The sequence below is a fragment of the Periplaneta americana genome, chromosome 2 (genome assembly GCF_040183065.1).
Source record: "Periplaneta americana isolate PAMFEO1 chromosome 2, P.americana_PAMFEO1_priV1, whole genome shotgun sequence".
Taxonomy (NCBI): Eukaryota; Metazoa; Arthropoda; class Insecta; order Blattodea; family Blattidae; genus Periplaneta; species Periplaneta americana.
In genome coordinates, this window is record NC_091118.1 from 18,259,096 (window position 1) to 18,282,452 (window position 23,357).

Below are 23,357 nucleotides of genomic sequence, written 5' to 3' on the forward strand. Positions count from 1 at the left end.
AAATCAGCTATATGGGTTGATCTGTTTTCTTTTTTTTTCCACTACTGTACATATCAGCCAGAACCTCAATCAGAAGTAATGTGTCTATGATAAGAGAAATAAATACTCCCCAGGAAAAGGGTCTAATTGATGTTATTTTACAATTAGAGCTAGACCCTTATTCTGCAGGGTGAGGATGTTTTTGTTACACTTTTTTCAGAGTCCAGTTGTCCGAAGGTTTCGTGATAAAGTTGAAACTGGGTCAAAAATGTAATTTTTTGACAGTACATAAAATTCATTGTTTGATGTCAACTTTACAGTGTAATGAAATTGGCGATGTCACAAATAAAAGTAGGCATTGTATTTATGTATTGATAACAATATTCTATTTGGATCTGAAGAAATATTTTACACCTGCTGTCACACTTACCCTCCTTATCCCTCTTGGACTCAGTGTTGAAAAAGATCACAAGTTCGTTAAATCGATTCTGCAGGAGAAGGCAAACGTTTACATCAAGTTTCGATTTGTGGTCATTAGACCCCGGATTTTTATGTAATATCGAAGTACGAAATATATACATAAAAATATAGTAAATATCGGGGAAATATGTAATTAAATGTGCAATATTACTAAAATATGCAATTTAAAAATCACTATTCATTAATGCATTAAATTCACAAAATGTCGTCACAATTTAACTGGTCAGTTGAAGTGGGAGGATGCAGTCTGGAAAGTCGATTTGCCATTTCCACCCCATTGTATAGCTTGCAAATACAACTTATCTTCACCATCTTTTTGTGCCTTAAGATTTCCTGGAAAAATATTTTTTGTGTCGCACACATAATGGTATTTTGACTTACCTGACACCTGACCAAACCCCTCGCTAATAGCCTGCTTTCAATTTGTAACAAAGTTAAATGACCGGCACACCTGACCGTCCCAGATTCTGAGAATCAGTCAGGCATACTAACTGTTACTCCACAGCGGTGGACTCTATCGGGTTGTATTGAAATAAGAGCGATACTACTATAGCATGTAGGCCTATTAGGTGTTACACAATATCTTTATTCTTTACTCTGTTTGGAAGTTGATTTATTATTGATAGGATTTCAACATTGTATCATGCATTTTTTCTGGGTAGATCTGGTTGTAATATGATATTATTTTTCCAGAATTTATGAATAACTGAAAGGACATTTCATAATCTAGCAAAAATATAACGAAATTAAAAGTTTAGGCGCTATATATTGTGACAGCCACCTTGAGACTCGAACACGCGTCCCGCAAGAGTCGCGAGGGAGTCGACAGGGGCTCCACGGAGCACTGGGGAGGCGGCGCGCGGCATGGAGAGGAGAGGAGAAATGGCGGCATTCTGGGCCGCAGGAGAGAGGGGAAGTAGCAGCTGGTGACTGAGTGGAGAAATCCAGTGAAGTCTGGGCATCTGTGGATTGTTCGCGAGATCGCGAACTCTCCAGAAACTATGGTTTGGGTTATAAAAGAAGAGACGGGAGTGAACTTGAGTAGTAGTTAGTTAGTCAGTCAGTCAGTAAGCCAGTGTTGTTACAGGCAGATTTGGACAGTAAGCGAGTTAGTCTTGTGTAGCAGCGAAGCCAGCTTCGAGACCAGAGCGCGACTTGAGTTGTGTCCGTAACTGTGGAGCCTGGAGTTCGAGTGCAGTGGACCGCAGTTGGGGGACCTGAGTTCGAAGTTCAGCGGATCGTCTCTGAAGGTCTGGGGTTCGAGATTCTGTGAACGCGAGTGACTGAGCTAGAAGAACTACCCAAGACAAACGAGCTGTGAACTGAGAACTGACAGTTCTGTGTTGTAAATAGTGCTTTGTGGATATTAGTTAAGATTAACAGTTCATTGTTGTTCGTAATAGTCCAAATAAATTGTCATTGTCGTTTGTGGAGTGCAATAACAAACGCTGTGTTGCTGTGCCGAGAGCAAATCCTTTTGTTGACGGGAGTAAAATTAAATTGTAGAAAGTGAAGAGTTATTTTTGAGATAATAAAATTACATTGTTGTTCAGTATAAAAATTTACAATATTATATTCTGGATAATTAACTTAAATATGAGTATATGAAAAGAAGAAAATCAGCTGTATTAGACTGAATTAATTCGAATGTGTAGCCACGTTAAGGGACGCAGTATCATCACCTGCCCTGGATTCCTAATGAGAGAATCTGGCAACCCTGGATCCAGCAGAGAAGTGCGGACAGGCAGGATCATTCCATCGAGGTGGAAGATGCACGTGGCAGGGAGGAACAGCATATAATCACTGTCTAGTATATACATTCACGAAGCTTGAGTTGTGAGGGTGCTAGGAACAATACACTGTGCCGGTACTATTCCGCATTGTCTGAAATGAGGCGATATTAGTGATCCTAGTGGTTAGCAACTATCTATGGATGCATATTTACTATGTATTGAGCTTCGTGACTGTATATACTAGACTGTGATATAATCTTATTTCTGTGCGTTTCCATATTGATCACAGAGAAAATACGAGTTATCGTAAGGTCGAATCAGTGACAGGTTAGGTTAGGTTAGTTTAGCCTTTTAGTATGCCTTGCATATAATTACTCATAATTGTCTACGAATGTCACTATCCCACCCAAAGCCCTCCCTCCCATGCTAACCCGTCTTTGGAGAGGGGGAAGGCTCTTGCTATATGCCTTCCTTTGGTAACGCTATTGTAAAGAATTACCACAGCAAATCTTATAAAAATTTCCTCTGTATTTTAACTTATGAATACTCAGTTTTCTCCAATCTTTCCTATTTTCTGTCTTCCTCTTTGTCTTCTCATATGATCCATATATCTTAATGTCGTCTATCTTCTGATATTTTATTCTGCCCCGAACTTTTCTCCCATTCACCATTCCTTCCAGTGCATCCTTTAGTAGGCACTTTCTTCTCAGCCAGTGACCCAACCAATTCCGTTTCCTCTTCCTGATCAGTTTCAACATCATTCTTTCTTCAACCACTCTTTCCAACACAGCTTCATTCCTTATTCTGTCTGTCCACTTCACACGTTCCATTCTTCTCCATATCCACATTTCAAGAATAATCATATATAACAATGTATTAAAATACAATGTATTCGTACCATTAGAAGAACGAGTAAAGAATTGTTCTTGGCCCACAAGCAATTAAGTGGTATGCTGGTACTGTATAATATAAGCACTTGAGAGTATCCATAAAATGCTATTTATGCATCTGTATCTGAGTAATGTCAGCTTGTATTAACTTAACTTTGTACAGTTTACTCATGTATTGTGCACACATCTGTTTCCTGTGCATGTCAAAGCACAACTGAATAACATTATTTTTTTAAATATATTGCAATCCTCCCCTAGGGATTAAAATAAAATCTTCCAAGTACGTTATAATATATGAGTACATACGGACTCCACCTGTGCATAGAAATGAACTTGTTCACATTGTTCAGTTTATCAGATATGATGTACTGCCCGTGTCTCACGTCCTGAACCGAGAGTTCCCTAGTGCTTATAACCACGCCTCTTAGGTCTGCTCGGATCGGCACGGCAGCTGCAGCGTGGTGGCACGGCAGCATATTACATGTTCTGAAAACATTATCCTATGCTATTGCAGGGGTACTGTTTATAATACTGGAGACACTAATCTTGGTTACCACTATCGCTATTATCTCTGATGGCGATTTCCTAAAATGTATGTACACACTAGGCCATTCTTCGTTGAGTTGGACAACTGCTGAATTACCATAGAGCAGCATTTCCGGGGTTCCGTGAGCCCTATGTGATTTTAAATTGTATTTTATACTTTTTTACTTGGTTATTTAACAACATTGCATCAAATACTAGGTTATTTTGCATCGATGGGATTGATGATAGCGAAATAGTATGTGGTGAGATAAGGTCGGGGATTCGCCAAAGATTACCTGACATTCGCCGTATGGTTGGGGAAAACCTCGGGGAAAAAATCCAACCAGATAATCAGCCCAAGCGGGAATCGAACCCGCGCTCGAGCGCAACTCAGGATCGATAGGCAAGCGCCTTAGCCGACTGGGCTGCTCCGGCGGCTATTTTATACTTAGTGGATACTATAAAAATATATAAATGTTACGAAAATATGAATCAATAATAACATGAAACCATCGATTATAATAACAATAATAATAATAATAATAATAATAATAATAATAATTTTATGAACGTTATTCTCTATCTAGAATTCTATTCCACCCCCCCCCCCCACCGTCAGAAATTTTAATTCGCACCCTGATAACATGGCCAACATTAAACAAGTTTAATATTTAAATGCACGTTTAACATGAGTTTAATATAGCAATCCTTTTGTTTGTTAGAACTTTGAACATGCATTTATATTAGGCGATTGTCACGATGGCCATGACTAGACCAAGATAACCATGTGGCTCCGATTCGCGGCTGTCTTTCTCGTTAGCTATGTGATAAATGTGTGACGTCATAACATATACTAAATGTTTTTCTGGGTCAGCTGCAGTAGATTATTATTTTTTCTCCTTTTCCTTTCCTAATTCCCACCATCTGTATGTTCGGTCTCCGTTCTAGAAATGTACTTCTGTGGACTACAACATCACATCTCTTTTTCGCGTTTATCACAGAAATAACAATTAAGCTTAAAATATATTAACGGTACCATCTGTAATAAGGAGATATTCTGATTAAGCCATGTAGTCTTTCCTCCAAATAAGGATCTCAGAATGCATTTAAGGGATTAGGTACAGCTTACAGCAGTAAAATTTTTTTAAATATTCAACATTTTTTCCTCCATTGCTGTATCTTGTAAAATAATGAAAATTGGTATGTGTAAAAACTGTCCTTCTGCCGTAAGAAAAAAATATCTTTACGATTTAAAAAAATTTAATTATATATATATATTTTTTTCCAAATTCATAATAGTTGTAGTTCACTGTGCAGTGATGAAGTGTTTCCCTCATAAATCATAAACTTCTTCATGTTCTCTCTCTTTTATTTTATCGCTGAAACCATGTTTACAATATCATGCTCTTTCAACTACATTTCTTAATAAACAATATTTTTTTTTATTTTGTGTTAGAAGAAAATACTGACATTTGACCATTTTTTAAATGAATTTATATTTATCAGATAATCTATCAAAGACAGAGAAATGATCTTACATCATGTTGTAGATGTGACATGCATAAATACACACAATAAATTTCATCAATGAATGTTGGATAGTTTTTTAGTTATGTGGGAAACGCTTCATCACTGCGCAGTGAATTAAATTTTGAAAAAATATATATATTTATAAAATCATAATATTTTTTTCATATAGTATAAGGACAGTGTTTTACACCTACTAATTTTCATTATTGTACAAGATACAGTACTGGAGGAAAAAAATGTGAATATGCTGTATCTAGTGTGTGTTTTACATTGCATACAAACTTCAGATGTTTGCAACTGCTCATTTCTTGACGATGCAGTCAACATGATGCATAATCTCTTGAAATAAAACAAGACAAGATGCAGAATCATGCAAAGGTTCAAAAGCTATCTATCAAGAAGAGCATATCTGTATGCAGCAAGGTGACCCAGTACTTCATCTGCTTCTTTTTTCTAAAAAAATGTTGGCTAAGTCCAAGAAACTGTACAGTTATCTCTCTGAACTCACAAGAAGTCAAGGGGATAGTTCTCTATCTGTAAATGGATCAGAAGGTAACTATAAAAGATGAACAGTTTTCAGTCTGCAATCATAGCAGCTGCAATCTGCGAACATCATGTACGCGAAATGGGTGGTGGCTCTGCTGTTGTGTTGGTGTGGTGCAGGGGTAGTTGAATCTACTTTGACAGCATGCCCACAACTGACACGCCCATCTGAATACAACATAACAGAAGTAAGTAACAAAGAGTTGCTGTTTACTGTAGAATATACTATAAACATTCACACACTGAATTTATCAGTACATTCTAACAGGGAAAGATAGTATACTTTGCTGCAGAAAAGAAAAATAAAAATATGTCTTAATAAACCTCTTGCCTATCTTTCACAACTGTTGTATTCAGTATTTAAAGTATTTGATATCCGTCAAATTTATAACAATGTCTTATTGAATTTCGTATATAAAAATAAAAAAAAAATTAATTTTTATTCACATAAATATAAAAACAAAATATCAGACATCATATGCTTGACACAATCTAATTATATCACCACTTAGAGTATAACCACAGTAGCAACTTCGGTCCAAGGCTTTGTAACAAGATAATAGCTAAATTCCCAAACATTCAATTTGCTAATGCTCATTAAAAAAAAAAAAAAATTAAAAATTACTGTATATAGAGGAAATTTAGAGCTCCAATTATTGTGATATCTATGGTTTTCTTTTTTACTTTTCATTTTGTTATTTAATAAAATGTCTTAAAATTATGTGGTATGCCTCCTGAGCATAAGTATATAACTTACTATTTCTGGGGGTGCTAGCGTGATTTATTTAAGAGATATTTAAGAGAGAGAGAGAGCAGCCGTTAAGGGGACAGGATGGTATTTTTTAAAACTCTTTTCCTATTTGGTGTAAATTATTAATTTTTTGTATGTAGAGAGCTCATAGCTGTGGCAACTCAACCAAATAAAAATATTTTGAAAAAAAAAAAAAAATTTGGGGGCCCAAATTTGAAAAAAAAAAATACCCAATGTAGGATTGTACTAAAAACAATATATCTAAACCGTTTTTAAAGATAGATTCAAACAGTTTTTGCAATATATTTGCAAAAGTATGTTCTACAAACTGTGTGTAACAGAATTTTGATATTAGTCCCTACGTTTGTAAAATAAACAATTAAAATTTAGTAACAATTTTGTGATTTCCTTTCTTGCAAACAAACGGACGTATTTTTAAAATGAAAGCAATTAACAAAATTCTGTTACAGAGAAAAGTTTCCTAATAGTCTAAAGAATGTGTGTTCTAAATTTCTTGCATGTATCTTTAATAGTTCAGAAATTATATCCATTTTGTCTGGCAATGTAGCAAAAAAAATTAAGTTACTGGAAACCGATAAAAGCGGGCGTGTGATTTAAAAATCCATAGCGCAGGAAGTTTATAAATGACGTCTCAACATCCGATAAGGGCACAAATACCCACAAAATGTTATGCAATGCATTCCACACATATCAAAGGGTATTTTAAAGAAAAATAAAATTTGAAAATTTAATTTACTGGAAACAACAATAAAAGTGGGCAAGTGATTTAAAAATCCATAATGCAGGAAGTTTAAAAATGCCGATCCACACATATCACAGGGTATTTTAAAGAATTTTTTTTTTTTTTAAATTTAGTCATTTTACATCAAAAATACCATCCTCTCCCCTTACACAAAATATTGTAATAGGTTTATAATCATAATGATTATTATTACTTAAGGGAAAATATTTTTTGTAGAAAATTCATTTGGTACTAATATGGTATTACAATTCTTTTGTTGTATTCTAACCAAGGAATAAGCTGTTAAAAACTGCACATTATATTACATCCACTCTGTATATATAGAGTGTGACAGTGTCAGTGTATTACTTACTTACTTACAAATGGCTTTTAAGGAACCTGAAGGTTCATTGCCGCCCTCACATAAGCCCGCCATCAGTCCCTATCCTGTGCAAGATTAATCCAGTTTCTATCATCACACCCCACCTCCCCCAAATCCATTTTAATATTATCCTCCCATCTACGCCTCGGCCTCCCTAAAGGTCTTTTTCCCTCCGGTCTCCCAACTAACACTATATATGCATTTCTGGATTCGCCCATACGTGCTACATGCCCTGCCCATCTCAAACTTCTGGATTTTAAGTTCCTAATTATGTTAGGTGAAGAATACAATGCGTCAGTGTATTATTTCAATCTAATATTCAGTTACTGTTACAGTAATTTTCTTCAGATTTATATAATATACACTGTGTCCACAATAAATAATACAGAAATAACAGCTTATACCGTGACTTGGATAAGGTTTATAAAATAAACTTCTTCTGCATTATATAGAGTGACTGAAGAAGTTTTTATTTCCACTAGTACACTTCAACATGAGCACCATTTATAGCTCGAAAGGTACCAAAATGATACGCAACCTCTCGCCAGGTGTTCACCAACAGATCAGGTGTTATAAGCTGAACTGCTTGAATGATATGCTGTCTCAAATCAATCAAATTACGAACTTTTCTGCTGTACACAAAATTTTTAATAAATCCCCACGTAAAAAAATCCAAAGGAGTTAAAACCGGGGATCTAGGGAGTCTGGAAGTTGGTCCACCCCTACCAATCCAATTTCTTGGGAAGGTTACATCCAGAGACGTTTTAGCATTTCGATGTATATGGTGGAGCACCATCTCAGGCGATTTCCCATATCCCAGTTCGTGGACCATTAGCATTCTGTATGGGTGAAAGTTAAGATCCTGTTGCAAAATTCTCATAAGGCTGTGATTACTGTGTGTGCAAATCTGGTGCATGTTGTGGACTTCTTACGAATGCTTGAGGCGCAATTGCAATGTTTTGTGGAGATCGCACTGATCTTGGTCACCTGGTGGTTTCTGTTTTAGTGCTGAAGCCACATTCCGAAATGACGCAATCAACAATTTTATGGTCTTGCGGGTAGGAACACAAAGCACAATGTATTATTACAATAGACTCGCCAGTCTTAAAATAATGTTCCACAATGTAGTTAGTCAGTTAGTAGGGTTTAAAAAGGGCGCGTCAGCGACTATGGCTATTTTCACCCTTATCTAAAACTCTTCACAGAGGTTCACAAATGCAGTTTCAACAAGGTGATGCATTAAAATCATAAAAGTGAGCAGTTCTCAGACCCTAAGTAGTATTTAAAAAGAAACAATAAAATAATAATACAAATGCTACCAGAAATAAATTATCTGGCGTATTTCTAAAATACTCGGATGTAAAAGGTCTGAATGTTGAGTTTGTTAAAAAACTACTAAATAACATATGTAACCTCCGGATGAAAAGAATCCGGAGGATAGGTAAAAAGGGTCAATAAAGAATAAATAACCCTGTCAAGTCCAGTACTCGATAAAAATCTCAGAACTGCATTTGTACAATTAAAATCATTTCCAAGAGCATCACGTAGAGTTGGCCGAATTCCATATTGCCGAAGAACATGGTCATATTTTCTACAATGCAATAAAAAATGTTCCACTGTAAGAGGAATATGGCATATATCACACTCTGGCTGAGGCTCTCCACGTAGGAGATGGCCATGTGTCAGATGACAGTGGCCAATCCTCAACCGGGTGAGTAAAACTTCTTTGTGTCCACAATGTATGCACAATGTTGTGCAGTCCACCATTCCGTGTTTACTGAACTATGTGGAAAGCACAATTACTGGATTTGTTCGTCTGAACGCTAAAGATAGCACAAATACTGCTTGAGTCACATGTGCACGATAACAATGAATTAATATGCATGCACGAAACAAATGAATTGTGGAACTGAACTGAAGGATAAAATGACATAGCCTACCATAAGAAATAAATTTATATTACTGTTTGATATTTGACTTCAATATTTTCCATTTTATGTACAGTTGAAAACAGGGAGATATTTCTGCTCCACTTTATATTCCGAAATGATATAGTGTTAAAAGTTGTGTAATCAAGATGTATAGGCCTATATCATTATGTCTGAATATATGACTTTATTGCAGGCTCTGGGTACTTGGTACGAAATATATCACTTCAAAACTGAATTGGACAATGCCAATGCAACTTGTGGTTACGATGTTGCTTCTCTTACCCCTGAGGGCTTGATGAGAGATGATATATATGACTTCAATGTCAGGTAAGCCCAACTAAAGGTGCGTTCACACCAGAAGTTTTCATTAAATTTATTAAAATATTCATGTTTATAAACATTTACTATATTTATTGACATAACTCTGTGCATATTAACTTTTTTTGGCTCGCTCATGAAGTTTTCGATAATATTTTTAAATGGAACTATTCATTAACTTTGCGAAGTATAGCAACTTTATGAACTGCGCATATGTGTAGAGCTGGGGTGTTTAGGCATTTATAACACTTAAAATAGGCAGGGAAAAATGGGCATTAGCAACACGAAAAAGGTACTGTAAATTAAAAAAAATGGCACAATAGGCAGGAAAAAAAAAAAAGGCAATTGACATGAAAAAAGCACTGCATGTTTAAAAAAAAAAGCATATTTCTATGAGCTAATTTATATGATATTGCTGCAACACATCTTGTTATTGGTTGCATGTTACCCCAACATACATATTATGTTTAATCTTTATCGAACAGAACAGCTGTTATACCACAGAAAAAGTTTGTTCTAATCAATTGACATACAGGACCATTTTTGAAGGAAGCCAGTGAAGACATTCTTCTGTCTACCACCTTTCATTGAAAAATAAAATAAATCCGCAGTTCAGCAACCCAATAAGGGCAAGAGCTGACTAGCCGACTGCTGGCCTCATGTCCACATGCCTCCACAAAGGTGAATGATCATCCAACCAGAATGGAGGTACCGTATAGTTAGCACAATGATCCTCCAGCCATTACAGCTGGTTGTTATCACCTTTCATTATTTACTTTATTTCCTATAAGCCCGTATTTAGAAGCAATACACATTTGCTCTTTCCACAAATGGAAATTGGTTGTGCAGGAGAAGACTTTTTTAAGTGTATTAGTAATTCCGTTTTATACAAAGCTTTCACATGAGTTGTCTAATATTATAGTCAGCCACATCCACATTTTTTTCAAATTGAGTTTAATGCTGTATTTGCGATCTCTGTAAATTTTTCTATAGACCTGTGAAGAGTCAAGTTGCAAAATGGGTATCACTCCATTTAAATGAAGATTGAAGTTCTCGGTCAGGTGCAGAATCAGCCACATCCACGTATGCAGATTTCGCGCGCATTTTATATCAAATGCTATTACTTTTCTGCAGCCTGCATTGTTGTCTACTTGAACTCTCTGCTATTTTTAACTAGCAATCATTATTGTAGCCTTTCATTCTGTGTAGTTAACAAATTAATTAATTAATTCGAAAGCTATGACAAATATTCTGAATAATTCAATTTCATTTTTGTGTGAGCTTTACCGAAGTAAATATGAATTTTTTTCTTAAATTTAATTATTTTTATTCAACAAATTTGAATTATCCATATGTTGTTTCACTAGATATAATTAAACAGTTCATAAAGAATAATAGGTTGACATTTTGTGAATAAATACATTTCACGATTGCAAAAACAGCTAAATCCAAAATGGGGGGTTCAAAGCCAGCTACATTCAAATAAAAAATGTGTTTCCCACCAAAAATCAGAAAGCTACCAAATTCAAATTTCCAGTATATGTTTGTCTGTATCGTAACTTTATAGTGCCAAAGTAACGAAACTGTTTATAGAAAAGCTGTTGTCAAAATTAGTTTTTGTTTCTCCTGTAAAATTTTATAAAATGGACGTAGCTGACTTTGACATTAGACGACTCTCATAGATCTTCATTTGTTAGTGTGCAGCTGCACGTGTGGCTGGAAGCAAGCTGTTTACCAGCAGATTCGGGTATCCATAGCCCCTTAAGTCTAGTGCATAGATTTACTTACTTACAAATGGCTTTTAAGGAGCCCGGAGGTTCATTGCCTCCCTCACATAAGCCTGCCATCGGTCCCTATCCTGAGCAAGATTAATCCCGTCCCTATCATCATATCCCATCTCTCTCAAATCTATTTTAATATTATTCTCCCATCTACGTCTTGGCCTCCCCAAAAGTCTTTTACCCTCAGGTCTCCCAACTAACACTCCATACGCATTTCTGGATTCACCCATATGTGTCCTGCCCATCTCAAACGTCTGGATTTAATGTTCATAATTATGTCAGGTGAAGATTATAATGCGTGCAGTTCTGTGTTGTGTAACTTTCTCCATTCTCCTGTAACTTCATCTCTCTTTGCTCTAAATAGTTTCCTAAGTACCTAATCCTCGAACACTCTTAAACTCTGTTCCTCTCTCAAAGTGAGAATCCAAGTTTCACAACCATAAAGATCCGGTAATATAACTGTTTTATAAATTCTAACTTTGAGCTTTTGTGACAGCAGACTGGATGACAAAAGCTTCTCAACCGAATAATAACAGGCATTTCCCATATTTATTCTGCATTTAATTTACATTTGTTACTATTGCTCCAAGATATTTGATATTTGCATAGATTGCTCATGGAAATTACATTAGCTATCTTCCTTCACCATAAATGATGGAAATGATGTCACTGTCTCGTCACATGTCTCTCACACTTAAAAAAAAATTACATTCACACATATTCGTTCTTAAATTGCTACAATTTCCCTTCTTATATAAAAGATTGGTATAATTTGATTTTCTTTTCTTAATTGATGCACATTTTCAATTTTTTTTTATGTAGAAATGTCATTACTGCAACAACTTAAATTCAAGATTACATTTAGAAATAAAAATTTGGGCCAAAATTTTGAAAAACAAAAAGAAAAAAGTACAGTACCAGGAAATCGTAATTAATTAAAATGGATGTATCTCAGCCATTGTTAAGGATAAATTCAAAATTTCTTTGACATTTTACATATTTAAAAAATGTCTTAAACATAACTTTGATACTGGCTTTCAAAATGTTAACATATACAATTACATTTTAAGAATGAATTTTTGAGTTACTTTTATACAAATACTGAGGGATATTTTTCAAATGCAACGAAATAATAAATTTCTATTCCAGAAACAATTTTCCTATTAGCCTAAAGAATATGTGTTCCAAATATAATGCATGTAGCTTTAGTAGTTCCGAAAATATGTTGACTTTTTTTACGAGAATAAGGCAAAAAATTAACGTGAAAGGAAATTGTAATCAAACTTTGGTGTAATTAAAAAGTGCAGTGAACCAGACCTTAACAAATAGCATCACAGCAGCTGACAAAGCCATAAATGCGCATTAAATTATATTAAATATATTTTTTCATGTCAAAGATTACTGTAAAGCAGAAAATCTTTTTTTTTAAATCCACTGGTTTTCTACCATATTAAAACCATGTCGTGTATCTTTCCCTCCTAATTAAGGGTTGCAGAATCTATTTTAACAAATGAGATATGGTTTATGTTCCTCATAGTAAAATTGCCATTAATATCTAAAAATTAAGACAGGTAATGAACTGGACATTGCATATTATTACCCGTCCAAGGTGAGTGAGGACCTGGGAGATGAGCGCACCACTTGTTCTATTTACAAACAATGCTCATACTGCAGGCGGTACAGTCAGACTATAAAGGGAACTGAAACAGCAGATACTAATGCAACGTCATATGATGCGACCGCGCAACATTTTTATCTGGATTTCATGGCATCATTTTGCTTGGACATAATAAAAAAAATCTTGTATCATTACATAAATAAATAAAATTTTAAAAGTTAATAATTATTTGTGATAGACTTAGTTACACATAATTTTAGTTACTTGTTATAAATAATATATTTCACTAAACACAATATATAGTGTTCCATCGATGCATTTATACGAGTATAAATATTATACAGTAATTACACTTTGAACATAATTCACTGTAATAATGTTTAATGTTTCTATACAGACACAATAGTTTGTCACAACCAGAATGAAGACAAATTAAGAATTTTATTGCAGTAGAAGAAAATAATTCATACGGAACCTGTTGTATGAAGTAAATAATAATAATAATAATAATAATAATAATAATAATAATATCAGTCATTAAAAATCATGATTTTATTTTGATTCTAATCTACAGAGTGAGTCAATTTGCCTATGTTATATTAAAAATAGAAATACTTACAGAAAATACTCCTATTAAGAACATTCATTTACCTTTATTGCTTTTGTACAAGAAAAATCATTTTCTTTCTACTATATAGAACATCTTATATAAAATATAATAAACTTAGCTTCCCTTATGAAAAGATTGTCATATTTGACAATACGTATTACAAATAATTTGGAAACAGACCTAAAAGGTAAAATTAAACATTTGAAACGGTTAGGGAATCGAATATGCAAAATGTCAGAAAAATTTACACCTAAGAAGCGTTTGTGGTCATTTACAGTTAAGAAAGTGGGGGGAGGGAATATCATCAGATAGGTTAGAATGATTTGAATGCCATAAACCGCGAGAAAAATAATAGTACGGATTGATTGGCATTGATATCTAAATCAATCCACAGCCATCGGTTAAGATAACTTGAAATTTCCATTATCACTCCCATACAAATGATTTCTCAATATCTGAACCGATCCTTTGAGGGTACTAATGGCTATTTCCTTCACAATGCTGTGTGTTAGGCCCAGGTTTTTACATTTGTTGGCAAAGAAGGAGGGTATGGTACCTCGTGCTCCCACCATCAGACCTATTACATCAATGTGGGACAGGCTATATTTATCTTTATAGAACGGGATTGTTGGTTCATAGATCCGTTTCTTTTCACTGTCCACCTCATGCAGTTGATCTGCATGTGTCTCGAACCTGATGGTGGGATCGAGAATGTATGCCGAGTTGTTCTTAATGGCAATGATATCAATTCGCCGAACACTTCCTTGTGTGGCTAGTCCCTTCACCTCCTGATGGACTGTAAACCTACTTCCTTCAGTGCCTCGGCCAGCATAGAATGGACAGCATGGTGATGGATGTTGCGAAGGGCCTCACTATAGGGGTAGAAGCCAAGGATATGGGGAAGAGTTTCAATCTTGCTGAGACAGCACCTACAGCTATTCTTTCATATTGTAGAATGCAACAACAGTGGAAATCTTACAAGCTCCCTCATTAATACAGTGTTTGTGCCAGTTAATTTAAGTACAGAAGCATAAAAATCGTAAGTGGTCAACATATTTCTCCAGTACATCATATGGTGATGGGCATATGTCGACATAAACCGTTAATACAGACAAAAGGTTAGAAAATAAGACTTAAAGGAAAATGATCATTTTATTATATTATGACATGCATTCCACCCAGACACAAGTCAGCAATACCAAATGAAAACTTAAGTTTTTCTTTTTAATAGCTTTTCAGAAACTAAAAGTTGTAGAAAAGAAGTGACATGAGCGCCATTGACCATGCACCGAAAAAATATATATAAAAAGAATAAATAAAAATTTTACTCTAAGTAGGCCTACTCATTCACAATGAAAATTAAACATAACGTAAGCGTTAACTTAAGAATATAAACGTTACGGTAAAATCAAGAAGTCATATCATCATTCACGATGGGAACATAAACATAACAGCAAAAATACTTGGTAACCATGGAAACATAACAACGACACCTTTTCCTCATATTCTGTCATATACTTCAGCGTTCCACGATTGTGGTCTGTTTGCAAATCACGTAAGCATAAGCATGAAAGTTTAGACTTTGCAAACTTTCATGTTAATGTCTTACAGTAATGTTTATGTCAATGCTTATGTGAATCATTGTGAATTATCCCATTTGGTAGCCTGGGCGCAAACTTCTGTGTTTATGTTACGGTTATGTTTAATTTTCATTGTGAATGGGCCTTAGACCTCCTGCGGCTCAGTGAAAAATGTAATCAGAGACCTAATTCTTTACTGGTTATAGTACAGACTACAAGACAACTTTTTTACACCCTTATGTTTTGAAATTCTGATTTTTTTTTCGATATGCCCTAGAGTACAGGCCAACTGAAAGGGAATACAAATGTACTCGCAACTTCAGCAGGTAAACAGTTTTGTTCGCAGATCCACTGGGTCCTCACTCGCCTTGGACGGATAATACTATAAAATCTTCTTTATTTATTTACAGCTCAGGAGTGTATGAACACAGATCTCAAGTGCTAAATCTGACAGATCTAAGTACGCTAACTCTGAACCTCGCTTTGGGGGGAAGTAAGTATTATATTTATTTTTTATCAATGCTATTGTCCTTCTATTAAACAATAAAATGATATTTTAAATGGTGATCGTTCAAGGATAAAAAAAGGTACTACAATTTATGTCACGCTATTAAAATGTAATTTTTCCAGATTCATAATCTATATCATTAAAATAAAAACAGTGCTACTAGAATGTTTTTTTTTTTCATATTTTACTTTATTTTACATTTATTTTCATTTACATTACTATCATTTTAAAACTTCATTTGTCTTTCTCTTATTACTTTTGTATCCTCTTCCCTTATGTTTATCAACTTTAACTCCTACTACAATCTCTCTGTGGTTGTCGGGGTGAACGGTTGTGTTTCGTTCTACTAGTCCTTGGCTGACCAGTCCTATGAGTGGAGGTAATCAAGCGAACATAAGCGCGTCTGCTGTGTGTAAATGGTGTAAGAACAAAGTTACTAGTGGAGTTAAATGCATTACCTGTGAAAGTGTCTTTCATCCTAATTGTTCTAAATTAATATGATTAACATCTTCCTCTTCTTTCTTGTTTTCCCTGCTGTAATCCCGATCATTTCTTATCTTCTTCTGTCTGATATTAATTGAAAATATATAACATCTTTGTGACACCAACACTCATATGGAAATGAAATGAGGACAATTAAAGAAACTGATATTTCAAGAATCACGACAACAGAAATTAGATTTTTTAGGAGAACTTGGTAAGATTATAAAATCAATGAGACAATTCTACAGAATTCAACATTAAACTAGTTCCTAAATACAGTTGATTTCAGTCACTTTTTTTTGGTACTATGTCCTGCAATGATTTGTCCAACCATGTTAAATTAAATAAGATCTTTCCTTTGCATGTGACAAATAAATACTCGTACAGTGTTAAATTTGATCCTGAAAATGAGTGTATAAAATGAAAATTCGCTTACTGAAAACTGGTTACAAATAATATTAGTTACAGAATGATTTAGGGTATTTACATCTTGAGAGGGATTTATAATTTTCTGCTCTTTATTCTAATCTGAGATATAAATTTGCAGTATAACTTTCAAGTGAATGCTCTGCGACAACATGGATTACACTACATGTTAGAACAACGATTATTTATTGGCATATTTGTCCTCAAATAAAATAAGTATATTGATAATCAAACTTTCTCTTTTGTTATTGTAGGGTCAGCACTGAGAGATGCCAAGAATCGTACTGAAGTACTTATTTGGAACACCAAAAGTCACACCGTCCAGTCAATCAGAGCCAAGTTTAATATTGAAAAGAACCATATAATGAGACAAAGAGGCAAATATAATACCAAAAGGATTGAAGTATGGTGTCAGTCCAATGCAGAAGCAAAATCCATTCTCTGTAATATAAAAGACGAGGCTAAAAAGAATAAATTCCATGTCTCATTGGGTAGTACATTTAAAGACCGAGAATTAAAACGAAAAGGCAACATTAACGAACAAGATATAGACACTCTAAAAATTTTACAATGGAACTCTAGGTCTTTAAGAAACAAAATGGATTTATTAAAGCAAGAAGTTCAAAACAAAAAGCCTTCTACAATGTGCATACAAGACTCTATTCAGATTGATGACATTTTAAAGTTTTACAAATCTGCTGACTACAAAATTTTGAATCTGTTTCGTGAAGATAGAGGAGGTGGAGGTGTTGTTACCATGATCCACAACTCCATTCATGTAATTGAATCTAAACAACAATTTAAAGGCCAAATTGAATACATTAGGACAAAATTATTACTTCAGAATAACATTTCATTTTCACTTGTCAATGTATATATACTTCCAGGCCTAAACCCATTCATGGGTGATATAGAACAATGATCCAATCTTATCACTAGTTTATCATAGTTGGTGACTTTAACAGTAAACATCACATATGATATAATGGACCTTCAAATCAATATGGAAACATAATATACAGATGGTTACTGAATAATGATATTATTTTACTTAATGACAACAAAACAGCAACATATCAGTGTGCAAGTACAGGATCTACAAGTACTCTAGATCTCTCTTTCTGCTCATAACATATATATGATCAATTATAATTTCAAAAACTGGAGTGTTGGTGAAGTTCTGTCAAGTGACCATCTTCCTGTTTATATTACATTTTCATTATCTACAAATAACTCGTCAGATAACATGCTACCTAAAACAAAATGGAAAATAAAGTCCGCAAATCGGTGTAAGTTCTATAATGAAACTACAAGATTTAACAATTTTAATGATGCAACAACAGTGTCTCAAAAAACTACTGATTCCAGAACTTCAGAAATTACTGATGTCATCATAACTAGAGCAAAACAGTCTATTCCCACTATCAGACAACAATCTTGTACACCTATGAACATCTGGTGCAATAATGATTTAAATTACATGAGAAAACAACAGCAATCTGCTCGGCGACAATGGATGAAAACGAGGACAGTTGATGACAAGATAAAATGTAGTAAAGCAAGGGCAAATCTCAGAAGAAGTATTCTTGCAGCCAAAAAAACAAGTTGGCAGCAATTTTTTGGGTCCTTAAACCCAAATACTCAGTCTACAACTGTATGGAAAAGATTTAAACCATAGAAGGCAAGAATTATGAACACATCACTCACCTTAAAGATAGTAATCAAACAATAATAACAGAAAATGATAAAAAGGCAGAACTCTTAAATTCACACTATGCCCAAAGGCTGACTAATAATTCATCATGGTCTAAATATATCAACAAAGAAGAACAATATCTTACAAGTAATTTTCAATTCATTTTTCATCATAATGATATGACAGACAATGCTTTTACCACTGAACAAATAAACTTGGTATTATCAGAGCTACACAATTCTGCTACAGAGAAGATGAAATCCATAACAGCATGTTATTAAATTCCTCTGATAAAATTAGGCAAGAAATTCTCTATCTCGTCAATAATATTTGAAAAAAAAAAAAAGGCTTCTATCTTAAAACTTGGAAAAAAATGCAATTGTAATTCCTATTCTCAAACCAGGTAAAGACAAATTGGATCCTAATTCATATAGACCGATATCTTTAACATCCTGCATTTCTAAATTACGTACTGAAACGCATTGTTCACAGAAGATTAAACTGGAGACTTGAAACTTTCAATCTTTTAAGCTCTTATCAGTTTGGCTTTAGACAATCATGTGGCACAACTGAAGCTCTATTATATTTTGCTCAAGAAATTTATAAAAGTTTCACGCGAAAGAAGATCACATTACCTGTAATGATAGACATTGAATCCGCTTTTGATAATACTCCACACAGATCCATTTTATTACAATCTATGAAACTTGGTATCAAAGGCAGAATGCTAAGATTTCTACATTATTTTCTTAATGAAAGAACAATTCAAACCTCAGTAAACAATCATTTATCTTTATCCAAAAAAATTACAGGTGGTATACCTCAGGGTTCTGTTTTAAGCCCAAATTCATTCAATATAATGTTACACGACTTACCAGATGTTGTTCCACCTGAGATAAAAATAAGTATCTATGCAGATGATGTTACAATATGGGCTACAAACAACGATCCAAATGAATCATTAAGAATTATACAAACAGCTGTAAATAATATCAGTAATTGGGCATCCAAATGGAATCTATCTATCTCACAATCAAAAACTGAATTTACTGTCTTCACAAGAAGATATAGCTTAAAAAACTATAAACCTCACATTTATTTTAATAATCAAGAAATTCAGTAAAATCCAACTCTAAGATCCTAGGATTAATTTTTGATGAAAAAATTTTTTATGGAAAACCCATTTAACCAATGTTGCTTCACAGTGTCTATCATGATTAAATCTCTTGCAGATCATAGCTAATAAGGAATGCGAATCAGATATCACGACAATTCGTTGTTTTATAATGCTTATATACGATCAAAATTGACCTATGGATGTGAAATATGGGGAGGAGCATCAGCAACCTATCTACAAAAAATTTCTGTTCTTCGATACTCAGCCTTAAGATTATGCTAAGGAGTGCCAAAAACCACATCAACTGTTGTCCTAGAAATTGAATGTAATATTCAACCAATCAGACACTACATATTACAAAAGGATCTGAAAATACATTTAAAATTGTAAGCCTCATCCAGATCTCAGATGTTCTTCAAACTGTCATATAATATCCTGTGTAATTTCTTAAAATAAACAAAGAAGAAATACCAATGTATATCACAGACACACTCATTGCTATAACTCCAGTTGTGAACGAAATTCCTCTATGAAAATGGGTGATTCCAGAATATAGCGTACAAATACCAGGAAATCATTCCAAAAATGATCCTGCATATATTCTTAAGTTAGATGCCATGGAACTACTCTGCAGCACATATAAGGGTCACCTTCAAATTTATACAAATGGATCTCTAAATCCCAATAATGGGACATCAGCAGCAGGGTTTTATATTCCAAAATATCAAGAAAGTTATTTCATACCATATTCATCCTCCTCCAGTCTTGACACTGAATTGCTAGCTATTGATGCTGCTCTTCAGTGTGTTACTCAAATTTCTGAAAAATCTATTTGCATACTTACTGACTCCAAGGGGGCTATATTTAATATAATTAAATATGTACCAAACCTATATGCACATAGAATTATTCCAATTTAGAAACAAATAAGTAAACTAAAAAAATCCAAAAGGAAATAACATTTCAATGGATACCTAATCATTGTGGTATACCTGGAAGCGAGAAAGTCGATAATATTGCAAAACAGGCAACATATTTGCAACCAAGACCTCTTCAAGTGATATCTCTGTCCAGTGCTTTTGCTTCAGTAAAGTCTCATTTTGTAAACCTATGGATCAACAATTCGCTCTCTTCTGACAAAGGAAAAATTTTAGTCTGTACAACAGAAACCAAATGACCTGGAATTGTACAAAAACTTGCCCAGACATGTTCAAACATTTTTAACAAGAGCCAGAACAGGTCACATTGTCACACAATTGTACCTACACCAATTTCACATTTCTGATAATCCTACTTGTCTGTGGTGTAATAATCATGATGAAGATCTGGAACACATTCTCCTATACTGTCCATCCATAAACCACACAAGAAGTAAATTAAAATCATCAGTACCAGTTGCAGGAGACACAGTCCTGCAGTATATATTGACTACACCCCAACTCTGGCTACTAGCAACAGGCATCTATAATGAACACCGGTCAAAATACCATTCAGTTCTCATTAAAAACAAAAACTGAATATACTATAGTGGATTATAGTGGACTTTATGTTGTCAGCAAACATCACATGCTAAGCTAGCCAAGATAATTCGGCCCTACTTAACAATTATACTTCTAGAGATGTAATAAACATTTTGTAGCAAATATACTACTCCCTTTTTCAGACGTGTATGAAATAACTTCATGGACTGTGGAAACTGACTACATTCGCTACATACTGAGGTGGATGTGCTTAGAAGTCGCGGAAAATATAATTATTGGTAAGTACCAGCAACCATTTACAGCACAGTAAGAAAAACCATTCGTACATAACTAACACAGATTATATCAATGACATTATCACAACTGACCTACGAAGATAAAAAAAACAATGCTTTAGCATCCACTTACACACAAGGGAGGGTTTTTAGTAGGGCACAATGGATTTGACTGGAAGTGTTAATGTAGACTGATTTAAAGTTTCTGAAAACGATGGTGAAGATCTCTCGTTTCAGAATTGCATATTTGTGAAAATACAGCAATTTAAAAAAAAAAAAAAAACCTAGGTTGCATGTCGTTCTTGCACGCAGCTTGCTCATTACCTACATGCAGAGAGCGTTAGAGGCGAAGAAACTACTTTCTTCGATCCCTGTTAGAAATATAGAAGTGGAATATGTTCACATTTGTATTTAAGACGAAATGGATAATTTTTTATTTCTATTTTAGTTGGATATTTAACGACGTTGTATCAACTACTAGGTTATTTAGCATCGATGAGATTGGTGAAAGCGAGATGAGGCCAGCGATTCGCCATAGATTACCTTGCATTCACATTACGGTTGGGGAAAACTTTGGAAAAAACCCAACCAGGTAATCATCCCAAGCGGGGATCGAACCTGCGCCTGAACGCAACTTCAGACCAGCAGACAAGTGCCTTAACTGACTGAGCCACACCGGTGGCTGAAATGGATAATATTTAGGGTAAACTCACCTGTTATGTTAATACATGATAATGCAGGATCACCAAAAAATGTTCAGAACACGGCATCTTTTCACAATACAAGCATCTTATAATGGCTGCTTCTTCACACTCATCGACACAACAGACACTATTTCCCATTTGCGACAGTGTTTGAAGTACCTTTTTGAAGGAGTTTATTTTTCTTCCCGTATTGCATCCGCATTTTTGCGAAGCATATATTAACATATCTTGTAGAAGACGAGAACAGAACTGATGGTAAACAACCAATGTAACTTTAATATAAAACCTGTGTCGTGAAGGTTAGTATCCGAATGTTCCATAACATATTTATACCTGAAACAGTCTTTCAGTCGTCGAATGACTAGCTTGTACTGTCAGAAGAAATAGACGTACTATGTCAATGCACTTGTCACTGTCATCAATAATAGCCCAAAAGATGAAAATGAACAAAACTGTCATGATTCCTTTTTAACATTAAAACCTTGCATGCATGGTAAAATTTTAAAGCAGATAAGTTACAATTTGAAATGCGTAAGTACTTATGCCACATTCTGCATAAACTATAAACGGTAGTTTCGCTCAACCATGATGAAGGAATTCAATTGTTATGAAATATGTAAAATGATTAATGAGAAAATAACTGTTATGTTCATGTCAGTTATTTTCTGATCTGGGTTAATTACAAACAAATTTACTTGTAAAGTAATATTTCATATTTTCTTTCCTTTGCAATTCACAGTCAGTTCCAAAATTTATAGCCGACAGAAGACATTAGATGAGGATGCCCTGCCTGAGATAGATGCGATTCTTGCAAGAATTGGAGTGAATCGAAGTCAGTACGAGCTGGAGGTGCAGACAAATTGTCCTGATCCTACCCAAGACAACACCATAAGCTTGTGATATTACCATACTATAGTAGTAGCAGCAGTAGTAGTATCTACTGCCCAGGCACTTGGAAGTTCTCCATTTGCCTTCTAGCTTCCCAGTATAACTTGAGTCCGAATCCAAAAGATTTGATGCCAAAGCTGGACATTTTCGTGAATGTTCTTGATTGATCAAAGAGTCTTCTAGGTTACACAGGATACATTTCGGCAACATAAAAATACCAATTTTAAGCAGCTGTGTTGCTAAACAGTCATGGCCAGTTAGCATTCGCAATTTTGCTACTGCATCATGTTGAGGAGAATCATAATGTGTATTAATAGAATTAAGACTCTGTCACATGTAAGAGCCATAATAAATTTACTTTGCATTACTTGTAATCATGATTCAAT

At 34.5% G+C, this 23,357-nt stretch overlaps 1 protein-coding gene across 1 annotated transcript; it reads left to right on the forward strand.

The window, feature by feature from the left end:
• Positions 1-5,709: 5,709 nt before the first annotated feature.
• LOC138714747 (lopap-like) lies at positions 5,710-23,338 on the forward strand. The gene is made up of 5 exons (XM_069846855.1): positions 5,710-5,868; positions 9,680-9,813; positions 15,804-15,886; positions 21,287-21,382; positions 22,823-23,338. Exons 1-5 carry the CDS (start codon positions 5,752-5,754, stop codon positions 22,981-22,983), a joined length of 591 nt encoding a protein of 196 aa, XP_069702956.1. The 5' UTR covers positions 5,710-5,751; the 3' UTR covers positions 22,984-23,338.
• The last annotated feature ends 19 nt before the right edge of the window (positions 23,339-23,357 follow it).

Excerpts from the sequence above, each read along its gene's own strand:
- LOC138714747 (XM_069846855.1), top strand. The coding sequence starts at position 5,752 with ATGTACGCGAAATGGGTGGTGGCTCTGCTGTTGTGTTGGTGTGGTGCA. Across the intron at positions 5,869-9,679 it reads CTGAATACAACATAACAGAA|GCTCTGGGTACTTGGTACGA; the intron begins GTAAGTAACAAA and ends ACTTTATTGCAG. Across the intron at positions 9,814-15,803 it reads ATATATGACTTCAATGTCAG|CTCAGGAGTGTATGAACACA; the intron begins GTAAGCCCAACT and ends ATTTATTTACAG.